Raw genomic sequence first — 22,873 nt, 5'->3', positions numbered from 1 at the left:
AGAAAAACATGTCAGAGGTAAAGGAAGTAAAGGGACAGGAAGGGGCGGAGTCGGCAGGGGAGGTGTGTTATTGTGTTTCATGTCTGGGTGATATTCGTGAAGAAGATAAAGTAGCGTTGAACCCGACCACTCAACCGCTAGTTCATACAGTACAGAAAAGTGAATTTTATTCCAGGGAGGGGCAGGAAATTACAGGGGACAGAGATAAGCAGGGGCCAGCAGAGGAACACTGGGGCTTTCCACCAGAGGAAACCTGAGGGCGGAAAAAGGGGGTGAGCAGTAGAAAGGAGAGCTTTCTGTTTGTGCTGGGAGGAAAAGGGGAGAACAAAGGAGACAAAGAGTAAACAATCCTTCAGTGAAAGGCTGATGTCTTATGCAGAACTAGTGAGAGAACAGGGGAGCGATAGAGACTGAGAAGTAGTGTGACGGGTGTTACCTCACTATGAGACTGACGCCAGCCAAGATTCATACTAAAGAGTCGAGGACCAAAAGTGTTTGATAGAGTTCAGTCCTCTCTTTAATAATAATAACTTTACGAGAAAATCATTGTTTTTACAAATAGACTTTTATTAAATGGACTATGAAGTCTGAAGTCTGAAGAAGTTACAGGGAGACTAAATGGACCAGAGATGACGGGACTGAAATGCCACTCGAACAACTCTTCCAAGGAGGAAGGGAAATGTAAATGTTGTCCCAAAGGTCAGTGCTTCTGTTGTTCAGATGGCTCAGTTGGTTGGTGTAACATGACAAAAAAAGAGTAGTTACTGTATGGGTTTATCTCCTGCATTCAACCAACTGAGATTATATTGTGTGTTGGAAGGCTTTGTCTGCTACATTAACTTAAACTGTCAATGTCAGAGAGGCCTAAAGCATCTTTCTGTTCATCTCCACAACACTGTATGAACACTACACACACAACACAACTGTTGAATAATTTGTCCGGACCAGCAGGAACAAATGTGTTCATGTGGGATTCTGAAGAAGATTTATTTTAAATGATTAAGTCTCTAAACTCAGCAAAAGTATTTAGATACATTATTTATATTTTTCTAATTAATTGAAAGGCAATAAACTCTATGTGGTTAGTATAGTACAAACTCATTCTATACCCTGGGTGCCACTATCAAAACACTGAAACTGGAGAATGAATTTGCCTTGAGTCAGATATCTACAAATATGTTTAGGTGATACAACCCTCTCCACCGTGGCCACAAAGATAATTAGATATTTCTCTAACCTTTATTTCCCAAAACACTGAGCCTTTTCCTATATTTGTTGATGAGATTGGAGAACACATTAGAAGACATATTAAACCATTCCAATTTACAAAATCTTTCCAGATTCCTGACCCTTGAAAATATGTTTTGAATACTCCTAAAGGGATAGTTTACCCAAAAAAACAGCACATCAGTGCCCTTACCCTGTAAGCAGTCTATGTAGAAGGTTTGATTGGAAATCATGCTGGTTTAGTTTCCCAGCAATAGTTCCAAATGCTATCATTTTACCTATTTTAGAAAGTTTTCATGCATCCTGTCCAAATTGGGCCTCTCAATCAATAACCAAAATTGATTGAAAGGCTCAACAAAGGCCTTTATAGATGATTTGACCCCGAATGCTGATATTGATACCATTACTTGTATGTGATTTCTTTAAAAAAATCCACAATCATGGAATTTGTATTATAATTGAATGCATGTCATATCAAACCGATCACTGGTGTGCATGGCCAAAGAACTCTATTGTCATGTTATCTGAACAAAGCACTAGTTCCAATCCAAGCACCAACACTGTCTAGCACACCACACTTTTATATTTGTAAATAAAATTAAAACAGAGCTCTTTGACTATGCGCTCCAGTAGTCAGTTTGATGTTGATTTAAAATGCATGAGCAGAATCAGGTTGGATGCAAGAGCCTCCAACCTGATGTAAAATACATTGGTAGATCTTTAACATAAATTTAACAACGTTATTTAACTATACTCTACTGTACTATAATATACTCTTCTCTACTATACTATCCTCCACTGCACTCCTCCACTGTACTATACTATACTCTACTATACCATACTGTACTATACTATACTCTACTATACCATACTGTACTATACTATACTCTACTGTACTATACTATACTCTACTATACGCTACTGTACTATACTATATTGTACTATACTCTACTGTACTATACTCTACTGTACTATACTTTACTATACTCTACTGTACGATACTATAACAGACTCTACAATGTGTTATGTAACTGATCACAAAAACATGAGTTACAAATGTGAAAATGTTTCCAGCGCCAGTGTATATAACTTACGTAGAATCACCCACCTGTGCATATGAATGATAAAATGTCTTTGTCATTCTCATGTTCCCAACATCCCCCCCTCCCCCAGGACAATACGTTCAAACAGAATGTGACTCTTCCAGAGAGACAACATGTGCAAAGTGTCCACATGATACCTACGCTGCTGGACTGAACTACATGAATCAGTGTCTCCCCTGCAGGTTCTGTAATGGCGGTACGGGACCCCTTCTTCTGACCCTCCCATCTACCTTTTCTAAAACTCTGGTCACTGGTCGTTCTTCCTGTCCGTTTAAGATAGTACTGTTAGAAATACTCCCCTCTGCTCTTTTCATCCACTCATTCTCCCCCTGTCCCACCCACAACTCTCTTTCACCTGCATTCTCTCCTTCTTTTTCTGTCTCTCAGCAAATAACCAGAGGGTGTTGACGGAGTGTAAAGCCAGCAGCGACAGGCAATGTGAGTGTGTGACTGGTTTCTACTGTGCGGATCAGGGATGTGACCACTGCCTACAGGTGGACACTTGCCCTCTGGGGTACGGCGTTTTAAACCGAGGTGAGAACCGCCTCCTCCAGCTCACCTTAACACACCGTTCTACTGAGATGCAGCAGTGCCTCTGATGAGCTCATAATGACTTGGAGGGACAAGTGCTGTCGTAGAAAATGTGGTCAACATTTACAGCACCGTTGGCCTCTGTCCACACTGAACATGTTATTACTCTGTTGGGTTAGTGATGTCTGACGGCTGTACTTAAACCCCCAGCCACCCGCTGGAATAACACTGTCTGTGTCCCGTGCCAAAATGGAACCTACAGCAATGTGACAGACGCCCTCACCCCCTGTCAGCCACACACCAGGTCAGAACTCGCACAGCAAGTGCAACTTCTTCCTAATAGGTTCTTCGTTAACTAGCTTTTTATTAACGAGTGAATGGGGAGTTAAACTTGGGTTTTCAGTGGTGTCACAGCACACAGACGATTTTACAGGGATGAGTCAAACCTGTGGTAAGGACCTCAGTGGTTAGTCATGTGGGTTTCGTACGTTGTTGTGCCGCCATGTCACTACTGTATGTTTCCACACCACCACCCTTTGCATCGCTGTTCTTCCTTTTCAGTCTGACTTTCTCTTTCATTTGCTGCTGATTGTTAAAGTTTCACTGTGGATATCCCACAGTCACTCTCCACTCTCTGTGTGACAGGTGTGAAGCCTTACGAAGAGAGGTCAAAGTGGCTGGAACTGATAAAGCTGACGCTGTGTGTGGTGACTTCCTGTCTGGTATGTCAAACATCATCTTCTTCCGTTGCCCAGAATGTGGACGTACAGTGCTGATAGAAAGTCAACAACCCCTTGGACTTTATCACATTTCATGGTGTCGGTGTCTTAGCATTTCATGCATTTCGGCTTTTATACCACTTATCTACACTACATACTTTTAAGGGTATTTTTTAGTATTGTAAAGTGAACCTACAGTTTATATTAAAAGCACCAACAATAAATATTCTATAATAATAATAATAAACCTTTATTTATATAGCACCTTTCATACAGGGAATGCAGTTCAAAGTGCTTTACATCAATGAAAGTGACCTAACGTATTTAAGAACTGAATACGTTTTTCTGAGGCAATATTTCAAAGGCAAAAAATAGATGTCACCTGTACCCATGTGCCAAATCATTTTGAGGTCTGATTAAAATAAAAATGCCTAAATGCCATGCATTACTTTTGCGGCAAACTCATCATGCCGCATCACTCAGTGTAAACCATCAGTACTGATGTTGAGATAGAACGGAAAATGAATGGAGCGATGCACAGATCAGGCCTTGAGGAAAACTTGCTGCCCTCTGAAAGGAAGCTAAAACTAGAATAAGTTCACCTTTCAGCAAGACAATGATCTGAAGCACATAGCCAAAGAACCAGTGGAGCGGTTAAGGAATAAAATGGTAAATGTCCTTGAGCAGGCCAGTCAGAGCCCCGATCTAAATTCATTAATAAAATGTGTGGCATGACTTGTAGATTTCTCTCCATAAACACAAAAGGTGGGTGTAGACTTTCTACTGGCATTGTATAACAGGGATCTTTGAAAATGAAGACAATCCTTCTCTGGCACAGAAACCATATTTTTATAGAAAAGATAATGAGTTATTTAAGATTGACAAATTCCATGTCAGCTCAATACATGGCTAAATAATTAGCATAAAATATGTAAGAATTAACATTAGCTATTAAAAGATCTTGAGTAGTTTCTTGCAATAGCCCTCTGTGACTCAAAACTGTCCCTGCACCAACATTTGAGTCATATTAATATAGATAATCCAAAATAAATTAAGAATGAGAAGGGTTGTTTTTATCATACAGGCCCATTACTCATGTCCTCATTACTTAATACAAATATCACTTGTTGTCTTTTTACCTCCTGACAGTCAAAGAGCAAGTTAAGAAAAACAAAGTCGCTATTTTGTATATCAAATAAACAATGTAGGTGTAAAAATAAGGTTAGAAACATTGACAAAAAGCACCAAATAATCTCAGTGTACTACATCCTGTAAATGTTCAAATTGCCAGTCAGGCTGCTATCCCTTTTGGAAAATAAAACATTTATTTCACTGCTTTTCTTTTTTAAACTTCACAGTTATAAACCAGGCAAGTTGAGTCAGAACCAATACTTATTTACAACAACAACCTATGGGAAATGTTATGAGAGGAGGAGGGACAAAATTTGATCGTTTTCCGTTCTGGGATCAGAACCAGGAACGTTCCGGACACTAGTCTAATGCCCAAACCTTTAGGACACATTGCCTCCACAACGGACACCTCCAAACTGAATTTCAGCATGCTTGTAGAGAAAGGTGCTTCACAGGCTCAGCCACGACACAAATGACTGATCATGGGCTGAGACAAACGAATAGTAAGACTGAGGAAGCTTTATTGTTAGACTCCAGTGGAGCTTTTGAAATCATAGGCCATAACCTTAAGTTGAAAGAAAATTGACATCCTCTGCAGTTTCATATTTAATATATCTATCGAACAGAAGGAAACACTTCCCTAGAAGCATATTTCATATTTTCTTATTTCCTTTAAAAAGAAAAAATTGTTCTTGGGAGCTTTTTTGCTTGATTTAAAAACAATTGAAATATTTGGGAAAAACAACCAGGAGGACAGAGAGAGTGGTAAAGGTTGAGAGAGGGATTGAACCCTGGTCTCCAGGGCTGCGTACGTGTGTTTATACCAGGCCAAAGGGATTGCACCTAATTTGCCCTTTTCCAAGCTTAATTTATTGAAAAACAAAAACACTCCTAACATTAAACAGTTCTTCTATAGGTTATGTGCATCACAGAGAAGGAACACTTTTGTTTTGATAGAACTCCACTGAGTTCATTCAAAGTAATTATTTGTTTCTAACCCAAAAACTTCAGTTGCTGAAAGTCAACCAGATTTTTGGCTTCTAGAAAGGGGATAAGTAATATCAGAAAGTGTCACAATTTCACTCTGAAAAAACACCTAGATAAAACAGATTCTTAGCCTCCCTTCAATGATGCATGTTAGCAGAGTAGATTGCTCTCTTACTATGCAGAATTGCCTAGAATCATCATAGAGGGAAGTCACTGACACGGTAGCGCCAAGTAGGGTAGATAAATAGGTCAGAGTAGAAACGACTGACAATAAGTATGAATTACCACATTAGCAGATGTTGAGCATGACAAAAAATGTGTTCTCTTATTGCATATTGAAATTGCACATACACTGCATTTTATTGTACATTCATTGTCAGTGGGAGAACCACATTCTTAGGACAACAGCACCTTAGATTTCTGAGATCTTTGGTCTAACATCCAGTAATTTCAATCTCTCTTAATCTGTCTCAAGAGTGTCCTTGGATACTACCTGCCAGTCTGTGGGCAGGACTAGCGGTGTCTTTACTCATCTTCATTTTGATCAGCTATTGGAGGGCTAAGCGTCCATCCTACTCGCCAGGTGAGCATATCGTCACTGCAATCGGCCAAACTGGTACACTGAGTAAGTGTGTGCACTCATCCCAGTTAAGACATTGGATTGTTTCAAGCATTAGATATAGGGAGTTTCCGCCATATTCTTTAAAGGTAAATTTCACTTTCTTTAAATGAGAAGTTAGAAGGTTCCTTCCCCTGAAAGTCTTATGCAGCCCGCCAAGGGGGACTGTAATCAAAGTTGAGTTATATTTAAAGACTTTACAACCTACAGCTGACTTTAGCCACGCTGTCTAAAAACCATCGCAATTAATCACAGCATGTGATTGTGTTGAAGACCTAATTCACTTAGTAATATAATATTACTAATATTATTATAGTCATAGAAAATCAGTGATATTTTTTTAGACCACTTGATTACTTCCATGAATTTTTTGCTTGCTAATGTAAGTTGAAGTATGTTTTAACTTAATGTGAGGAACCATACAGTTGAAAACACGACAAACTCTCTGCTAATATTTGGTCTACTGGGACTCACTCAGAGACTGTACAAAACAGTCAAAGGTACATATCCCCTTTCTGATTTTTTATATTCTTGTATATTGTTGTTTCTAAATCTTTTCAGATCTTCAGCCAAAAACTATTGTTAAAATAAGGGTACTTAAGTGAAGAAATTAAACACTTTATAAATACTTCATATATTAATTAATATATTTAATTAACAGTTAGGCAACACTCTATGTCCCACTGTGAAAATGTGATTGCTCTCCAACACACAATAACTGGTTGTGCGCAATGTTTTGGTTAATAATTCAGCGACCAAATTATGCCTTAACACAGAAAATCAGAAATGGGAGAAATATTTTTTCTTGCACTGCATGGAAGAAAATATATGGAAAATGCTATTTACCTATTAATTATTGTACCCTTTATTTGGTTGTAAAAAATGTAATATAAGGCAATTTAGAAAATAGGACTGTCTGTCATGTTAGATTATTTGAAATAAAAGCATTTCCTTGTAATTGATCAGTCAACTTCAGATCACATACAGTCAGAATCTTAATCATAATGATATAATGCAAATTCTGTGGGTTTCTATCCCTTCCTACACAGTTACAATGTGCATTAAATACATATGCTAGACATACGTAATTCGAGTTTGAAGTTAGAGGAAACAAGGCCATTATAAGCGCTAGTCACCAAATGTATGTAAACCCACAACTTCCTCTACAGTTGGTTTGGTTGAGTTATTGTGAAACTTGCATGCGTTGTTCATGTTTGGGCTACAATCTTAATCAGAAGGTGAGTGTACATTGCTTCAATCAACATGAGACACATCACCAAAGTAACAGGAATATATGAGGAGACACGGTAGACACTTACTATTGGCATTTTGTAAAAACCTTTAGTTATGTTTCACAAGATTACACAATATTCATTTTTAGAAATAACTAAACACAAAGAGGAAGTCAAAAAAACATTGTAGAGACATTATTTCTGGGATGTATCATTTACATCCTCTACTCAAAAATGCAATGTGTGTGTCTATATATATGTATATTACCATACGTGTTTGAAACAGAAGTCCTGGCAAATCAGACAATGACATTTCACTGGTTCTCACATTTTAGGCTTTGGGTAAATTTGGGGTATGGGGTATATTAAGGTTTAGGGTTAGAATTAGAATTTGGGTTAGGTTAGTGGTTAGGATTAGGGTTAGTGTATGGAGTAGGTTAGGTTTAGATTTAAGATTAGGATATTGAGCTTATTTATACAGTCTATGATATTGAGATTTGGGTTGAAGTTAATTTGGGGATTTTTTTGTTTATGAGCGTTTGTGTGTGTGTTTATGAGTGAGAGTGAGTGAGTTTGTGTTTGGGTTTAACCACGGTGATTGTGTGTGAATAAATGTGTTTATGGTGACTGTTTTAATTAGCTGGAGTGTAAACTGCGAGTGAGTATGCAAAAGGGCTCTAAGTTTCCTTCTAGCTCAACTCACTTGTACAAATACAGTAGACATGCAGCACATATTGTACCTTTCTGAGGGAGAAAACCACATCCTTTTATATGATACGCTTGACACGGTTATTAAAAACCAAGGCAGCAAACTCATTGCAAGAAAACTTTGGGTAAAGTACGGTGGCATTACTAGTTGACATATTGCACATGAATACATCTGACATTTTAATCGTTTAGCTTACATTCTGATCCAATGTAACTTACGGGAAAAATGTGGGTTACCTGTCTTGTTGAAGAACAGAACGACAGATTTTTTTCTTGGCTGGATTTGATCACGTAACCTTTCAACTACTACTCAATCAATCCCGTCTACAGTTATTGTCCTTTAATAAAAAACAGTCTCACCAGTCGACATAGGATTTACCCACAAAAACAGTTTCAATGTGCAACAGATATATGTTGCGAAGACATTCATTGCACAGCCAGTGAGACATCAGAACTCAGTATCAAACGTTTGTCCAGCAGGAAGAGAAACTAAACATGTTAATATTCATCAGTGATAGTGCTGTTTAGTGATGGTGTTTGCCTGATGCCTGTGTCTGTCTGTCTGTCTGCCAACAGCCAACTCCAGTGATAAGTGTATTCCTGTGAAGCCGGCATTTCCTCCCTTTCCTTTGGCTGAGCTCAATTTCCCAACAGAGTGCTACAGCCAATACCATGAAAGGCAGGATGAGAAAGGCCCTGAACCACATTTCCTTAACACAGGTGAAAGTCCATCAGTGAGGGAAGTAAAACTATTATGTACTGCATCTGGTGGATATCTTAATAGGAGGTATTCAGTGGACTCAGTATCCATTGGTCTGATTTACTGGGCTAAAGGTGAGCATGAGCTTTACAGATGCCAGAACAATTGCACACCATACATCCTTAGTGTGGTTTCAGTGTCAAATCTAATCATCTCCAAGGTCTCCACAAGTTTAGGTATATTTGCAATTTTGATTAACAACCCCTTTAAATCAGTTCCTGACAAATCAACCACACAAAATCCTTACTTTCCACTGATAAACATCATCAGTAGGCTACTTCACTCCATGTCCATCATTCAGTGGATATCGGAAGGTTCCCATGAGAAGTGTTTATTGCTGTGATAATGTCACATCTCCCGCACTTACTATTGATCAGAGTTAATATAATCTAAACGGATACAGCCCATATCCTAACCCATAAGAATTAGCTATTTTTCTATTTAGAAGTGGATGAACTACTTCAATTAAAATACTGATTTAGTGTTGCCTTTATGGCTAAGATGAGCAGAGCGCTGTAAAGGTTTCATTAATGATAAATGCAGTAGATCTGTTTTCTAATCTTGTTCAGAGGAGGTTAGTTGTTGTTCTTATACTATTCCTTTTGTGTATTTCAGATGTTATTCAGATTAACGACTGTATGTCTCACTGCCTGCTTGAAACGGATGGCCCCACCATCTCAATTACACCATCAGAGCCTGTTAGTCAACCTGATCCCAGTACCACGGAGCACAACAGAATTAACATCGGACTTACCAGCAGCCAATCGGAGCCACAGGAAGATGAGTGGCCAGGGACATAAGTCATGATTTTATATCTAGCTATTTAAAAGTACTGGAATTTTTTTCACTGAACAACATCTTCCACAGCCTACTTGAACGTTATTGGATACCTTAGTCTCTTATCTCTGCAATGTAAATAAGCATATATTGAACTATGAACATTATATCAACAATGTATGTTTAATAGGTCAGTGAAATAAATGCAACTGAGTTCAAACACCATAAAAATAAAATACATCTTGAATGACGCATGACACTCGGACTTTCCATAATTACGACATGCTGTCATCAGTAGCTTGAAACGAACACCCATGTGGAGTACACAGATCTGGCATTTAGTTTTGAGTATTAAAGCAGTGGATGTAGATAAGACCTGAAATAGTGTACACGTGTAATGGAGTATTTGTCACCCTCTGCAGGATAGGTTAGTGACAACATCAGTGGCCCCAAACAGTTTCTGCAAACTAGAGGGGACTCCACTTTCTTTGGTGAACCATTCCTTTAACACATTCAAAGAAAAGAAAAAAACTTAAATACATAATTTAACCATATATCGTGTTTTTTAAACCAATTGCTTCTCTCTGAATTTTTGTTTTTCACAACTGCTAACACATTTCCTGAATGTGTACAAAATATTCTGCTCTACAAATGGAAATGTGTGCTAGCAGTTATACAGTTTTTCCCAGTTGAATACACATTGTTTTCTGAATAAACCCTCAATATCCCTAAACACCAAGCCCATTATAAAAAGTCACGTCTCATACACTACATTAAGGAACACCAGTTGGTTGCTGTGTTGTAAGGGCCAAGTGTGACATGGTGATGACAACCCACTGCTAACTGATAGCAGAACACACAGCCAGGGACCTCCACCCTTGGTGATGTTTCCACACCTTTGGCCAGGGACCTCCAACCTTGGTGATGTTTCCACACCTTTGGCCAGGGACCTCCACCCTTGGTGATGTTTCCATCCCTTTGGCCAGGGACCTCTACCCTTGATGTTTCCACACCTTTGGCCAGGGACCTCCACCCTTGGTGATGTTTCCATCCCTTTGGCCAGGGACCTCCACCCTTGGTGATGTTTCCATCCCTTTGGCCAGGGACCTCCACCCTTGGTGATGTTTCCATCCCTTTGGCCAGGGACCTCCACCCGTGTTCCACCTTTACTCAGTGGCCTATGATGTTCCTTCCCCGGTGCCACCTCTTGGTCAGGTTGAATCCCCCCATCCCATGTGTCTTCCCCAATTTATTCTGATTGTTTAGGTCCTCTCTTCCAAACTATAGGCTACACACAAACCTGTAAAACATACATCTCTAACAAAAGCAAACAATTATTTCAAAACACTTCAAACTCTTTACAGTACAAGCAAACCATCATTTGAATAAGCACACAAAGTGCTAGCTACACACTGATAGTATAAATCCTCCTGAATGTAAGTACCCCAGATCTGAGGTACCTCTGTTACTTAATTAAATTCAGTCTTATATGAGAACGGTAGGCCCTTTGTGGGTATCCAGGGTATCTGCTGAAAGTTGAGAGTCTTGTCATTCCAGCGGTGCCTTCATATTTTTGGTGTGACTCACTAGCATAGAAATCTACCACGTTGTTATTACACATAACCTATTACAGGATAAATTGGGATCATTGTGTGTACATGGCCTATTTGTAATACTAGTGAGAGAAAAAAAAGGACAACCATGAGTCCTTGTGTGCCCTTTTTATACTTGACAGAACGAGGAGAACTGGGTGAACAATTTGGTTAATTGGGTTTTTATGGACAGAATTTCTAGGCGCAGCCAGGGGCCGGAAGGTGTCAGGTTTGGGGACCACTCGATTTCGTCTCTGCTCTTTGCGGATGATGTTGTCGTGTTGGCCCCTTCAAGCCAGGACCTTCAGCATGCACTTGGACGTTTTGCAGCCGAGTGTGAAGCAGTGGGGATGAAAATCAGTACCTCCAAATCCGAGGCCATGGTCCTGTAGAATCTGAGCATTAACAATTACAATATTGTAATTGTTAAGATGGCCGAGAAAGGACAACAGTCGAAAGGCGCAAAAGGAGACAATCGAAATGGACGAAGATTCATTCTGTTTGACCACCTGGCTGACCGACAGTAGTCTCAAGATGGAGTCTCTCTTATGGGATCCTGGAATCATGGACAATACTAGGAACTGACGTGAGCTTTCATAATCATTGATTCAGAGTTCTTAAATGTATATTTCCTAAAAATGTATCGTACTTAATCATTAAATGAAGCTGGAACTTATCAAGGAAACCTGATCACCTTCCTCGGTAATAGCCAAGCTTATTTAATTAAATATTACATGTAGTTTGAGAAGCAATTGAATGTTATATAGCATGTTTTAATAGGCATTCGAAATAGCCTGTTTTGTTCTGTCATGCTTGAACATGTTTTAATAGGTATTCAAGAAATAACCTGTTTTGTCATGTGTACTTATGTAATTTTGAGTCAAACGCATTTATTGCGTTGATGATAATGTTTAAAACCGTAAGGCCTCAAGGGGGGTCTCACAATGTAGGTAGGCCTTAATCACGTGGTACTTGTCTGTTGCTTGCTGAGCTGTTCGCTAGCACAAGTGGGTACATCTGAAACCTATGATGAATTAGAATTTGGTACAATGATTTTCTAATCTGGTAAAATAGTCTCAAGGTTGTCTTACAAAAAGGTTAACGTATTGTGTTTTCGCTCTCCTTATATATTGTATAAGTGGTAGGATGAAGAATCCACATGGTGATAGACTTGTACGTTAAGGAGACACGCAGTGTTCCATGAGGACTGAATTTGAATCCAATATAGTCATAGCCTTAAAAAAAAAAAAGGGTAGTACAGCTGAAGCTAGTTTATTCCCCAACATAACAATTAGATGTATTTTAAATGCTGAATTGAGTTTGGTTAAATAATATAGTTTCTCTTATTTGTATTTACCAACGATAACTGGGATAATGCTTGTTTTCAAAACCAACACCTGATACTCGTTAATGGAGTTTAAATTCTAAAATGGTAAATTGACTAATGAACAAATAGGTAATTGATGTAACCGTGTTTAAGGCTTACATTGAGTTTCCTTTGGATTACTTATTGTACCTTGATTTTAGTGACTTCATACATCTGTTTTCTGTCAGGATTGCCATTCTTAAGAGTTTCTTAATTTCCACCCTAATGTTGAGTTGTTGTATAGATAATGATGAGCACATTTCTACAAACTGCGAAAATATTAGATGGGTTGGACACTAAATCAAAATCTCCAGTTAACCAAGGATGTCGGCTAAATTGATAGGATAGTCTGAGGACCATAAACTAACATTTGGCCTTTTTAATGGATTACCATAAATGGGTGGAGCTCATAGTAGCAACCTTTCCCATTACATCAGAGTAGCCTATTACTAAGGGTTAAATTCAAGTGTTCAGTCTGGTCTCATCTATGGTAATTTTATCAACAAAAGCATATACAGTTTTGGGATAAACAAACATTAAGTGAAAGCTAAATATATTTTCCTCTCAATAGCTTTAATGTTGAAATGTACGAAAAATGAATCTAACTTTGCGAATTCCCTAAAATTTAGGAGGTTACTCAAGACACTGTTTTTCATGAGGTAGTTTGGCCGTTGCCTGTAAAAATTCTAAAGTTGTATGCTGTCGCTATGCTAATACAATTGCCCTGGTGGTTGCAACAGGTAAACCACTGCACATGGGCTGGAGTTTTTCACTCCTACAATTTAGTTGCACAGTTTATCCCCTGGGGGCTGAACAATTTAGTTAGGCATGTGCCAAGAAACTACAGGATATTATAAATGCATGATAGCCAATTTCACAGACCTGTGTGATGGTACTGTGGCAAAGACAAATTTGAGAGCTGTTTAGCTATGTGGTAAAATTTGTTAATGGGTTATATGGTTTATAATTCCTTCGCACAAGCGACCGTGTTGCACATTGATGTCTTTGTATTAGTGAATGTTTGTGTTTTTTAACTTGTTCACTTTGTTTTGATGAATATACAGGATGCAACTCCTTATCGAATGGATTATAGATCCATCCCTACTACCAATTCTCTATTTTTCATGTCTGTCCTGAAAAGATGGCCAGTGTGGGTTCAGGATGGCGCCTCCTGTAGCCTTATTTGTCATTGTTTTGCATTCACTCATGGTGTCATTTTCCATTGACTTAATGAAGTGAAGGCAGGGGGGATGTATGATATGATAATTGATTATGATTGGAAAGAGTTGAGCTTAGGGCTCAAGGCAAATCAAATTGGTATTTATAAGGAGTTTTGTGAAAAAATTAGTTTTTCCTGTTTGCATAGTTATAACGGAGCATTGGCATCTGTTATGTTTTACATTTTCCATTTACAGGATGTTTTTAATTGGTTTATTTGGAAATTGTTTTGGTTGATGTAAGGTCTAACATTTTAATGGTTGAATAGTATAGATCTAACCATTTCTGATTTGGCTAAGCAAAGTCAAGTCTGACAATTTTATTCCACTGCTAGCTGCTATCGGGCATTAATATAGCACAAGGAGTCATAAAACAACCAAGCCAGTTCTGGATGGGAAAGGAACTTAGACATAGACTTTTATGGAAACTTGTCTGAATAGAGTGTACACTTCACTCTTATGATGGAACTTCTGAGATCCACAAGTTTTCAGGACTGATCTATTGTCTTCATTGTTGGGAGTTGACGGAACCATACCCAGTGGATGAAAGTCCGATGGACTGTTGAACCACACTAATCGTTGTTTTGCAGTTATACTTTCAACAGATCAGGACATCACAACCCCTTTTCTGATGATACATGTCACTGACTGGACACAGACAACTGAGTGTGTGAGTACCAGCAACATGTTCAAGAAGGACTTCTACACCCACATTGGTTGAATCTGTTTCATATTTTCCTGACCACTCACATGGCAGAACGATGCCAGGGTCAGATCACTTGGCTTCACACTCCATTTATAGATGAATCGTTGACAGTGAGATGAGGAGAATCCACCTGAGTCCTAAAGGACTCCAAATACTACAGGTCAGAGAACCACGGGCCAGTTGACTGGAAAGGTCACAGGGTCCCAACACAGTAGAATACACTGTTGTGGTGTTAATCTTGATTAAGTGAAGTGTTGGAAACTCACTTATCCATTATACACCTACACTGACTTGGCAAATTGCTGGGTCCACATCACACTGACTGCAATAATTGATTTTGGAACTTTCATCACTGATGCAAGACAAAGAAAACTAAAGACGAGAACTGAAGGACACTTGATTGGAAACTTACTTCTTTCCTTACAATCTAAGATTTTCCTAAATAAACTGATATGGTGATTTCATATGTATGAAGGTTTGTTTCTCGCAAGACAGGTGGGAAACTCTACACGATGACAATCCCAGTATTGGACTTCAGCGTATTTGTGATGATGCTTAATTATCTACATTATGATGGCTATCATGGTTTGTTTGGACAGTGAATTGTTCCCTATTATAGATGGTCCCTGACAAAGGTAGATGTTTTCCCTATTTTACAGGTAGAAATCTGTCACAGGTACAACAGGATATGCATAAGTCTTTTGTATGATTTTGTCGCATGGATCATGATACGGACAAGGGGGGTTTTGATTGTTCAATGGACTTTGGGGGAAATGTTTTAATCATGATGTCATGTTGAGTCTGGTTTTCTGCTGAACACCGTTAACACTGGTAATAACCTGTTGATGTCAATGTTTCTTGACCTTTATAATCTGAGGTGGGGACAGGATTGATGACTGTCATACGTTGAGTTATGTGTCGGAGTGTGGTGTGTCACTTGTCTTGTTTACATTCATTTTCATTTGAGGAACAATAAGACCTGATTGGTCAGATACTCATTTTGTTCTTTCATTTTAGTCATTTGTAACATATGCGTATGGGCCTTTTCTTTTCATTAGGAATTGAATTGTAATGTTTTATCAAACATGTAATGTTTTTCTTTAAATGTTTGATAGGGGGGACTGTAGAATCTGAGCATTAACAATTACAATATGAATGTACGTTTCATTGGAAGTGAATGTGCCTAGATAATGAGAACAACAGAAACCTCTCTGTTTAGATTATCTCTCAGTAGGTAGCGCTCAAATGACAGGAATGTTTACGATGGCCATATGGCATGGGGGTTGACTCCTAAAAAGTTAGAAACGCCCTTAATGTATAGGCTAGCTGGTAACCAACATTACAGTGAGAAGAGATTGACTGAGATGAGATTGAGGTTGTGTAAGGAAGACCAGGTCCGTAACCTCATGAACAAGACTTTCTAATGCTGCAATAAATAATATACTTTCTCTCTCCCTTGACAAACGGGTATGCTAATTATTACAACCACTATACGAAACGGCCGATTTCTAACAGTCCTCAGTCGGAAAAGGGTGGCTTGCCCACTTCAGGTTGGTGGAGAGTGCCTGCCTCAAGTGGAGGAGTTTAAGTATCTAGGGGTCTTGTTCACGAGTGAGGGAAGGAAGGAACAGGAGATTGACAGACGGATCGGTGCAGCTTCTGCAGTAATGCGGTTGATGTATCGGTCTGTCGTGGTGAAGAAAGAGCTGAGCCGCAAGGCGAAGCTCTCGATTTACCGGTCAATCTACGTTCCTACTCTCACCTATGGTCATGAGCTTTGGGTCATGACCGAAAGGACAAGATCCCCGATACAGGCGGCCGAAATGAGCTTTCTCCGTAGGGTGGCTGGGCGATCCCTTAGAGATAGGGTGAGAAGCTCGGTCACCCGGGAGGAGCTCAGAGTAGAGCCGCTGCTCCTCCACATCGAGAGGGGTCAGCTGAGGTGGCTTGGGCATCTGTTTCGGATGCCTCCGGAACGCCTTCCTGGGAGGGTGTTCCGGTCCCGTCCCACCGGGAGGAGACCCCGGGAAAGACCTAGGACACGCTGGAGGGACTGTGTCTCCCGGCTGGCCTGGGAATGCCTCGGTGTCCCCACGGAAGAGCTGGAGGAAGTGTCTGGGGAGAGGGAAGTCTGGGCATCTCTGCTTAGACTGCTGCCACCGCGACCCGGCCCCGGATAAGCGGAAGAAGATGGTATGGTATGGTATGGGTTGGCACAGTTGAAGGGTGTTGTAACGCATTAGAACTAGCGTTTTGTCTGGTGACTCATGGATTCTCACAAATGGTGCAGGTGTTTTCTCAGTGACAACTGTGCTCACAGATTTCTGCATATATTTGCATTTGATTACACGTTTTTTTAGGTTCTAACGGTACTAAAGATGTTGATATTTGCCTGTTTGAACTTACTACTTGTCGCCAATTCCTCTTCATAAAAGTTGGTAGCATAGGTAGCATATACAAGATAGATAGCACTGAGATAAATACCCAGAACTGCTTCACATTGCCCTCTAGTGTGATCAGATAGCACTTACAGCTAAATACATGACAACTGAAATTAATTCTGGGTAGAAGTTACCATCAACTGACTGTCAACAAGCTTTTTTCTTATAGTGATACATATTATTTATTAGGCCTAATAAAGGTTCAGTAACATGAGGTACTATAAAGAGCAAAAAATATATATTTTCAAGCAATCGAAAAAGCCTTGTAGGGTGGAGCAGAAGATTGAATTTTTACATGCAGTAAAACCCAGAACATTATATTGCATTGTGACATATCAGAGTAAAACATTAAGAAGGATGTACATTGGGAGTGTTCTGTGTGCACTGTACCATTCTCTCGTCATTTAAATGTTTACCTGGCAACTTTCAAAAACTGACAATTGTTCTCACTGTGAAATAACAAAAATGTGCATTTGTTAATCAAGTAAATATTATAGAAACAATAATTATAATTATGGTCTACACACCCATATTGGAAATGGAGTTGTTTGATGTAAAGGTTAATTTAAGACAAATCATGTTAGACTTTTTTTTTTCTTTAAATAACTGTCAATGCTTCGGTTGGATTACTATGTGCACCCAACAACCAGTACTTTGTGGAAGCACTTTTTGCCTGGATTATATTTAATTGTAATTATCAATTTTATAAAGGTTTCTGTGGCTAAATCTGAACAGTTACAATCCCCATTATAAAAGTGTGCAGGTTTATGCAACCAAGGCATTGATAGTTTTTATAATACAATTATTTGATGAAATTATAAATTTGTTTTTATTTTAATATTACTGCTAATAAGATCTTATTAAATAATTGAATAAAATGTTTTTTTTTTAAAAGGTCTCACATGAATCTTCTTGATTTTGGCCTTTACGTACAGTGTGTAGATTTTCTAAATCTACTGTATACTCCCAGGTTCAGACAATTATTATAATTTTTTATTGATATGGTAATATTTTCAACAAGCATGTGGTGAATTTTCCAATCAAAACTCCATACTGGTCAGACTTGAAGTGTTAGTAGACATCTTTTACACAAACAACATTGATTCAAAATATATGTTTACTGTGGAAATATAATCAGTGGCATTGTCTTAATCACCAAAACAAAATATATTTTAATAAACAAAATATGTTTTAATAATCAATTTAATGCCAGACATTTTAAAATTGCCCTTCCAATGTAATATGCTACAGTACAGTACATTTCACCTTTTTCACAATACACACTTTCATTTAGTGATGGCAATTCCAGGCTTCATTACCGTTCTTCTAGCAGCAGGATATTATGCTAGCAGCACCAACTCAGATTTTCTTTTTCAAAATAAAAGCCATCATTGAAATTGATAAGACAATATAGTTAATCTAGTCATTAGATTTTATGTTTAATGTTTGTTCCAATGTTGTTCTTGTCTGTTCTTTCATACGGACTAGATTATTAACTATATTGCCTTGTAAATTAAAATTACGGCTTTTATTTTGAAAAAGAAAATCTGAGTGCTGCCATCATAATATCCTGCTGCTAAAATAACACTAATGAAGCATAGTTTGGCCATATCTACTTTCATTACTAAAATTCTATAATTTGTATCCCATGTTTGAGTGACAACACCATTTATTGTTTGTGGATGTAGAAAAACCCTTTGACAGTACTTTATGACACGTATTACATAATATAAAGAAATATGTTTAGTAGGCACGAATTGCATCAAGGCAGTCTTAAGATTATTTCTCAGTGATAGCAAATGTCCTCAATGTTCATACCCTTGTGGAAGAACCTTTTCAAAAGCTGTAGTCCATTAATTTAATCATCTCAAAAGAGTAGTCATATTTTGGAATAATCCATTACATTTTTGCATACAATCGTATACAAATTATTTAGATAATTATGCATTGTAATTCCAATCAAGTGTATCTAGTTGAAACATCGATTACGTTTGGTGAAAAAGTGACTCAAGGATTGTGTGTTGTACTCAGTCAATTGAAAACATGCTTAGAATATTTTAAATGGCTTTTTAACAATCTGTACCAAGAGTGACTATAATGTCCATGTACTTGGGAAAATAGCACCAAACAGAAAACAAAACAGTTTGAATGATGAGCGGGACCAGACCCCAACAGGTTCAGTCTGCCTTCCTGAAGGTTTGCCGGGCGACCACTCCAAGAACTCTCATCTCCTACAGGGTTGAGAAAAAGGTGGGAAAAGAGGGGGAGGAGTTTGTCTGGGTGATTGTAGCAGTATGTAGGGGGATGTGTGTGTGTGTGTGTGTGTGTGCGTGCGTGCATGCGTGCGTACATTTGTGTGTAGGGATAGATATAAAGATTGACATACAATAAAAGAAAACTAATGAACTGACAAAATAAAGACGCTCTTTTCATCTGGACTCAGTATTCCTAACTCCCCTCTCTCCCTCCTTTTCACCATCTTATCTCTTCCCACTAGCTCTGTATGTACTCCCCCGCTCAACGTCATCTCCCACTCTCAACCTCACTCCCCCGTGTTCCCTCCCCCTCTCATCATGTGTGACTTTCCAAATCCACCCTTTACTGCCTGATCTATAGTGGCATTTATTTCCAAAGTTCACCTTTGGATTTCAACAACCGATCAAGAGGGCATTGTTTCCAAACAACGCTAGAAATATTCAAAGTATTAGTGGGCTGATGAGTGACAACAAGTTGACTGTTTGGAACGGTAAAAGCAGGATTTGCATGTAATCAGAAACTAAGACAAATTACCCAAGCAAAGTATCACATGCAAAGTCCATCACAAAGTCCATTCCCTATTCCTTCACACTAAAGAGTCTGGTTGAAGTGTGTATAAGACAACAGGTGAAATTAAACTGGCAAACATTGACCATGTCAATTACATTTTGAATATAAACACATTCATCAGGAAATATATTATTTGACAAGCTGTTCATATTTCACATGGATTTTACATCTTAGTGTTTCTTAAGCCTTTTAAGCCTCTGTGTGTATATGACCCCACCACCCAATAAGGAGGGTTGAGGGCCATACATAGAAGGACTGTTTTTCTAACACAGACATGCACAGATAGAAGCATGGACACTTACAACAAGGCAGTGACCTGCTTCCATTATGCAAACTGATTTGTATATCCTCCACTTCCAAACAAGCACATCCATTTAATTTCCTCCTAGAGTAAATCTTTCCTGGTTTCCCCTTTCAGTGACCCTGTGTTTCCCTCTACTGACTTCTGTCTACTGGTTCCTCCCCTCCTCCGTCCTTACCAAGTGTAGCTTGTCCCCCTCTAACCAGTGAGTCCATCCTCTTCCCTCCTTCTCTCCTTTCTGCACGCAGACCAGCTTATCACCCTCCCAGTCAACGGTGGTCTACACACAAAACACAGCGTTAGGACACACAGACCCGACCTACCGTGGTCTGCAAAAACACACACATTTAACAAGTTCTAAATGAAAGAAGGGGTTTACGACACAATAACAACGCTAATCCTCCCCTGTAACAATTGAAACCCACAACCTCTGCTTTGCAAGCACAACACTCTTACCATTGAGGTCTACGGGACCCTGGGACAGGATACCAAATGTACACCCCCCCCCCCACCCCCCCCACACACACACACCAGGGTCGGTTCTAGGCATACGCGACATAAGTGGTTGCTTAGGGTCCCTGACTACTAGGGGGCCCCAACTGCTAGGGACCGCTATGGGAGTGGGCCCCAAATCTAATTTTGCTTAGGGCCCCCAAAAGGCTAGAGCTGGCCTTGCCCCCAACACAGACACACACACACCTGACAGACTCGTCCATCCACTGGTCCTAGGTCCTCAGTGAATTCCTTCCCCAGTTGGAAATCCATGTCAAAGTTCTTAAAGGTGGTGAGTGTGCGGATTCTCATACTGCCAGTGGCTGGGTCATGGATTATCTGTTTAGTTGGCTTCAACATACACACAATCTTCCGCAGGGCAAAGTTTATATCTAATGGAGGGAGAAAGAGAATGAAGTCAACCAAACACCATACTCTGGTGATGAGGTAGTTGTGGCAGACCACCCGTAGTTGGGTTAGAAGAAGTGTAACCTGTGGCAGAACAATGTTAAACCAACCTGTCCTTGGCAATAGTTTCTTTACTCTAGGTCTGGACAAATATGTATCTTAGAAATAGATGCCTAGTTGCAAGGTGTTAGTTTAAAAGTAGAATTTAATACATATTTTTTAAATAAATCAATTTGACCTTTGAACATGATGTACTACATAATTTCGAATTAACTGAGACAGATGGAACTGTACCCCAAATTGGTGTGTTTAATGTGATGACTTTCACCTAACACTATTAAAGTTTTGAAATACACAACATGGCTGTACTTTGTTTGATTACTTCATCAAGCAAGTTTACAGCCGAAAACGAAGAGACTAAGGCCAATAATCGGTTAGTCTAAAACCCTATTCCTACGCTTTACACCGCCCAAACAACAACCGCCGGCTGCTGGTACGTATCCCAGACGATGTTTTAACGTATTAAATACGTATGATGCAAAGTATCTGAGGCTTCATCTCCGGCCTATAGATTTGCATGGCTCCAGACAGCACACACCTACGTAGACAAATAGTGATACACACGCCTCCAGTACGTGCCCATTGTCATTTACAGGCAAAGGCGTCTTGATGATTATCAATGGTAATTCTGGAACTGGTGAAAGTAGGGGACTCTCAATAATGTAAAGCAACCCGCACCAGTAGGCAAACAAAGGAAAAAGCGACGAATGATACCATGGTGCAAGAAAACGAAAAGATTCAAGTTGCAGTGGCACTTGAGGCCATGCAATTTTTTAAACAATACATGCATTCATCATAAATAGTAAGATACAAGGGAGTTTTGATTAAACTTACCCAGAGCTCCGAGGTAGTTTTCCATGTTTTCTTGAGACACCATGTTAAAGGTCCCAGAATAATTTGGTTTAGACATCCTTTCGCCTTTAGTTCTGTAGACACTCCCAACAAAGAAAGCTGTTGGTTTACCTGTTGTCGCTTCTCTCTCAATACTTTCTCCCTTTTTACAACTCTTACTATTCCTCCATTGAATCACTATCGAATTGTTTTATATTAATAACAGGTATGCTTCGTGTAGGCTATTTCTCTGTCTGCAGTGCAAATCAGAGCTATGTGATTTTACGCAAACCTGCAGCTGGAACTAATGTGGAATGTTTTTTGAAGAGCGACTGCCGTATAAACAAAAGACAGTGCTCCTCGTTCCTTTGACCCCTTCACTCGTTCAGTTCCCAGGGATGCCTGATGCTAACGTTACACAACCGTTTTAAGAGATCTGATCGCTCGTTCTCCTCCCACCGTGAGCGGAAAACCGTTTAACTCCTCCCTGACATCTCCCCGTGCGGATTTATGAAAATGCTTTGTGTTCTTGTAATTATTTTTCATTAAATAGGAACTGAATATGTCGGTGCGCTTTCTGCGTTAATTAAACGTCATTCGCTCGGTATCTTATTCACTGCAGTTGAGGAGGGAGTACGCTTGTGCCGTAGCCTATGCTTGGAAGAGGGAGGCTTGGTCGGGAAAAGTTAATCTCAATGTTTATATTAGCTTTGGGTGGACTCTGGGGGAGCACAGTGATGTTTCCAGTAATGATTGATATATATATATATAAAATAGTCATTATAAAAATACATTTGATCTAACATCGTATTACATTATTGTAAAATAGGCTACTTATA

At 39.2% G+C, this 22,873-nt stretch overlaps 2 protein-coding genes across 3 annotated transcripts; one reads left to right on the top strand and one right to left on the bottom strand.

The window, feature by feature from the left end:
• Positions 1-48: 48 nt before the first annotated feature.
• LOC105009772 (tumor necrosis factor receptor superfamily member 5) lies at positions 49-10,051 on the top strand. 2 transcript variants are annotated; one of them, XM_010869204.5, is made up of 9 exons: positions 49-272; positions 563-699; positions 2,401-2,526; positions 2,718-2,864; positions 3,072-3,165; positions 3,507-3,583; positions 6,174-6,281; positions 8,834-8,977; positions 9,633-10,051. In XM_010869204.5, exons 2-9 carry the CDS (start codon positions 630-632, stop codon positions 9,815-9,817), a joined length of 951 nt encoding a protein of 316 aa, XP_010867506.1. In that variant the 5' UTR covers positions 49-272; positions 563-629; the 3' UTR covers positions 9,818-10,051. The 2 variants fall into 2 exon arrangements, with proteins under 2 accessions (XP_010867506.1, XP_010867504.1); XM_010869202.4 differs by having other exon boundaries at positions 49-699.
• Positions 10,052-18,094: 8,043 nt separating this feature from the next.
• Positions 18,095-22,829, bottom strand: rbp5 (retinol binding protein 1a, cellular). Its single transcript, XM_010903565.5, has 4 exons — positions 22,038-22,829; positions 20,943-21,127; positions 20,422-20,523; positions 18,095-19,347 (listed from the first exon to the last, which is right to left on the bottom strand). The coding sequence occupies exons 1-4, from the start codon at positions 22,111-22,113 to the stop codon at positions 19,294-19,296; spliced, it is 417 nt and encodes a 138-aa protein (XP_010901867.1). The 5' UTR covers positions 22,114-22,829; the 3' UTR covers positions 18,095-19,293.
• Between the last annotated feature and the right edge of the window lie 44 nt (positions 22,830-22,873).

Source organism: Esox lucius, chromosome 20 (assembly GCF_011004845.1).
Source record: "Esox lucius isolate fEsoLuc1 chromosome 20, fEsoLuc1.pri, whole genome shotgun sequence".
NCBI lineage: Eukaryota > Metazoa > Chordata > Actinopteri > Esociformes > Esocidae > Esox > Esox lucius.
The sequence above is the reverse complement of the archived record's forward strand: the minus strand, read 5'-3'. Positions and strand labels throughout refer to the sequence as shown.

Excerpts from the sequence above, each read along its gene's own strand:
- LOC105009772 (XM_010869204.5), top strand. The coding sequence starts at position 630 with ATGACGGGACTGAAATGCCACTCGAACAACTCTTCCAAGGAGGAAGGG. Across the intron at positions 2,527-2,717 it reads CTGCAGGTTCTGTAATGGCG|CAAATAACCAGAGGGTGTTG; the intron begins GTACGGGACCCC and ends TCTGTCTCTCAG. Across the intron at positions 6,282-8,833 it reads GCGTCCATCCTACTCGCCAG|CCAACTCCAGTGATAAGTGT; the intron begins GTGAGCATATCG and ends GTCTGCCAACAG.
- rbp5 (XM_010903565.5), bottom strand. The coding sequence starts at position 22,113 with ATGTCTAAACCAAATTATTCTGGGACCTTTAACATGGTGTCTCAAGAA. Across the intron at positions 21,128-22,037 it reads AAACTACCTCGGAGCTCTGG|ATATAAACTTTGCCCTGCGG; the intron begins GTAAGTTTAATC and ends TCCCTCCATTAG. Across the intron at positions 20,524-20,942 it reads TGGATGGACGAGTCTGTCAG|ACCACCGTTGACTGGGAGGG; the intron begins GTGTGTGTGTGT and ends TTTTGTGTGTAG.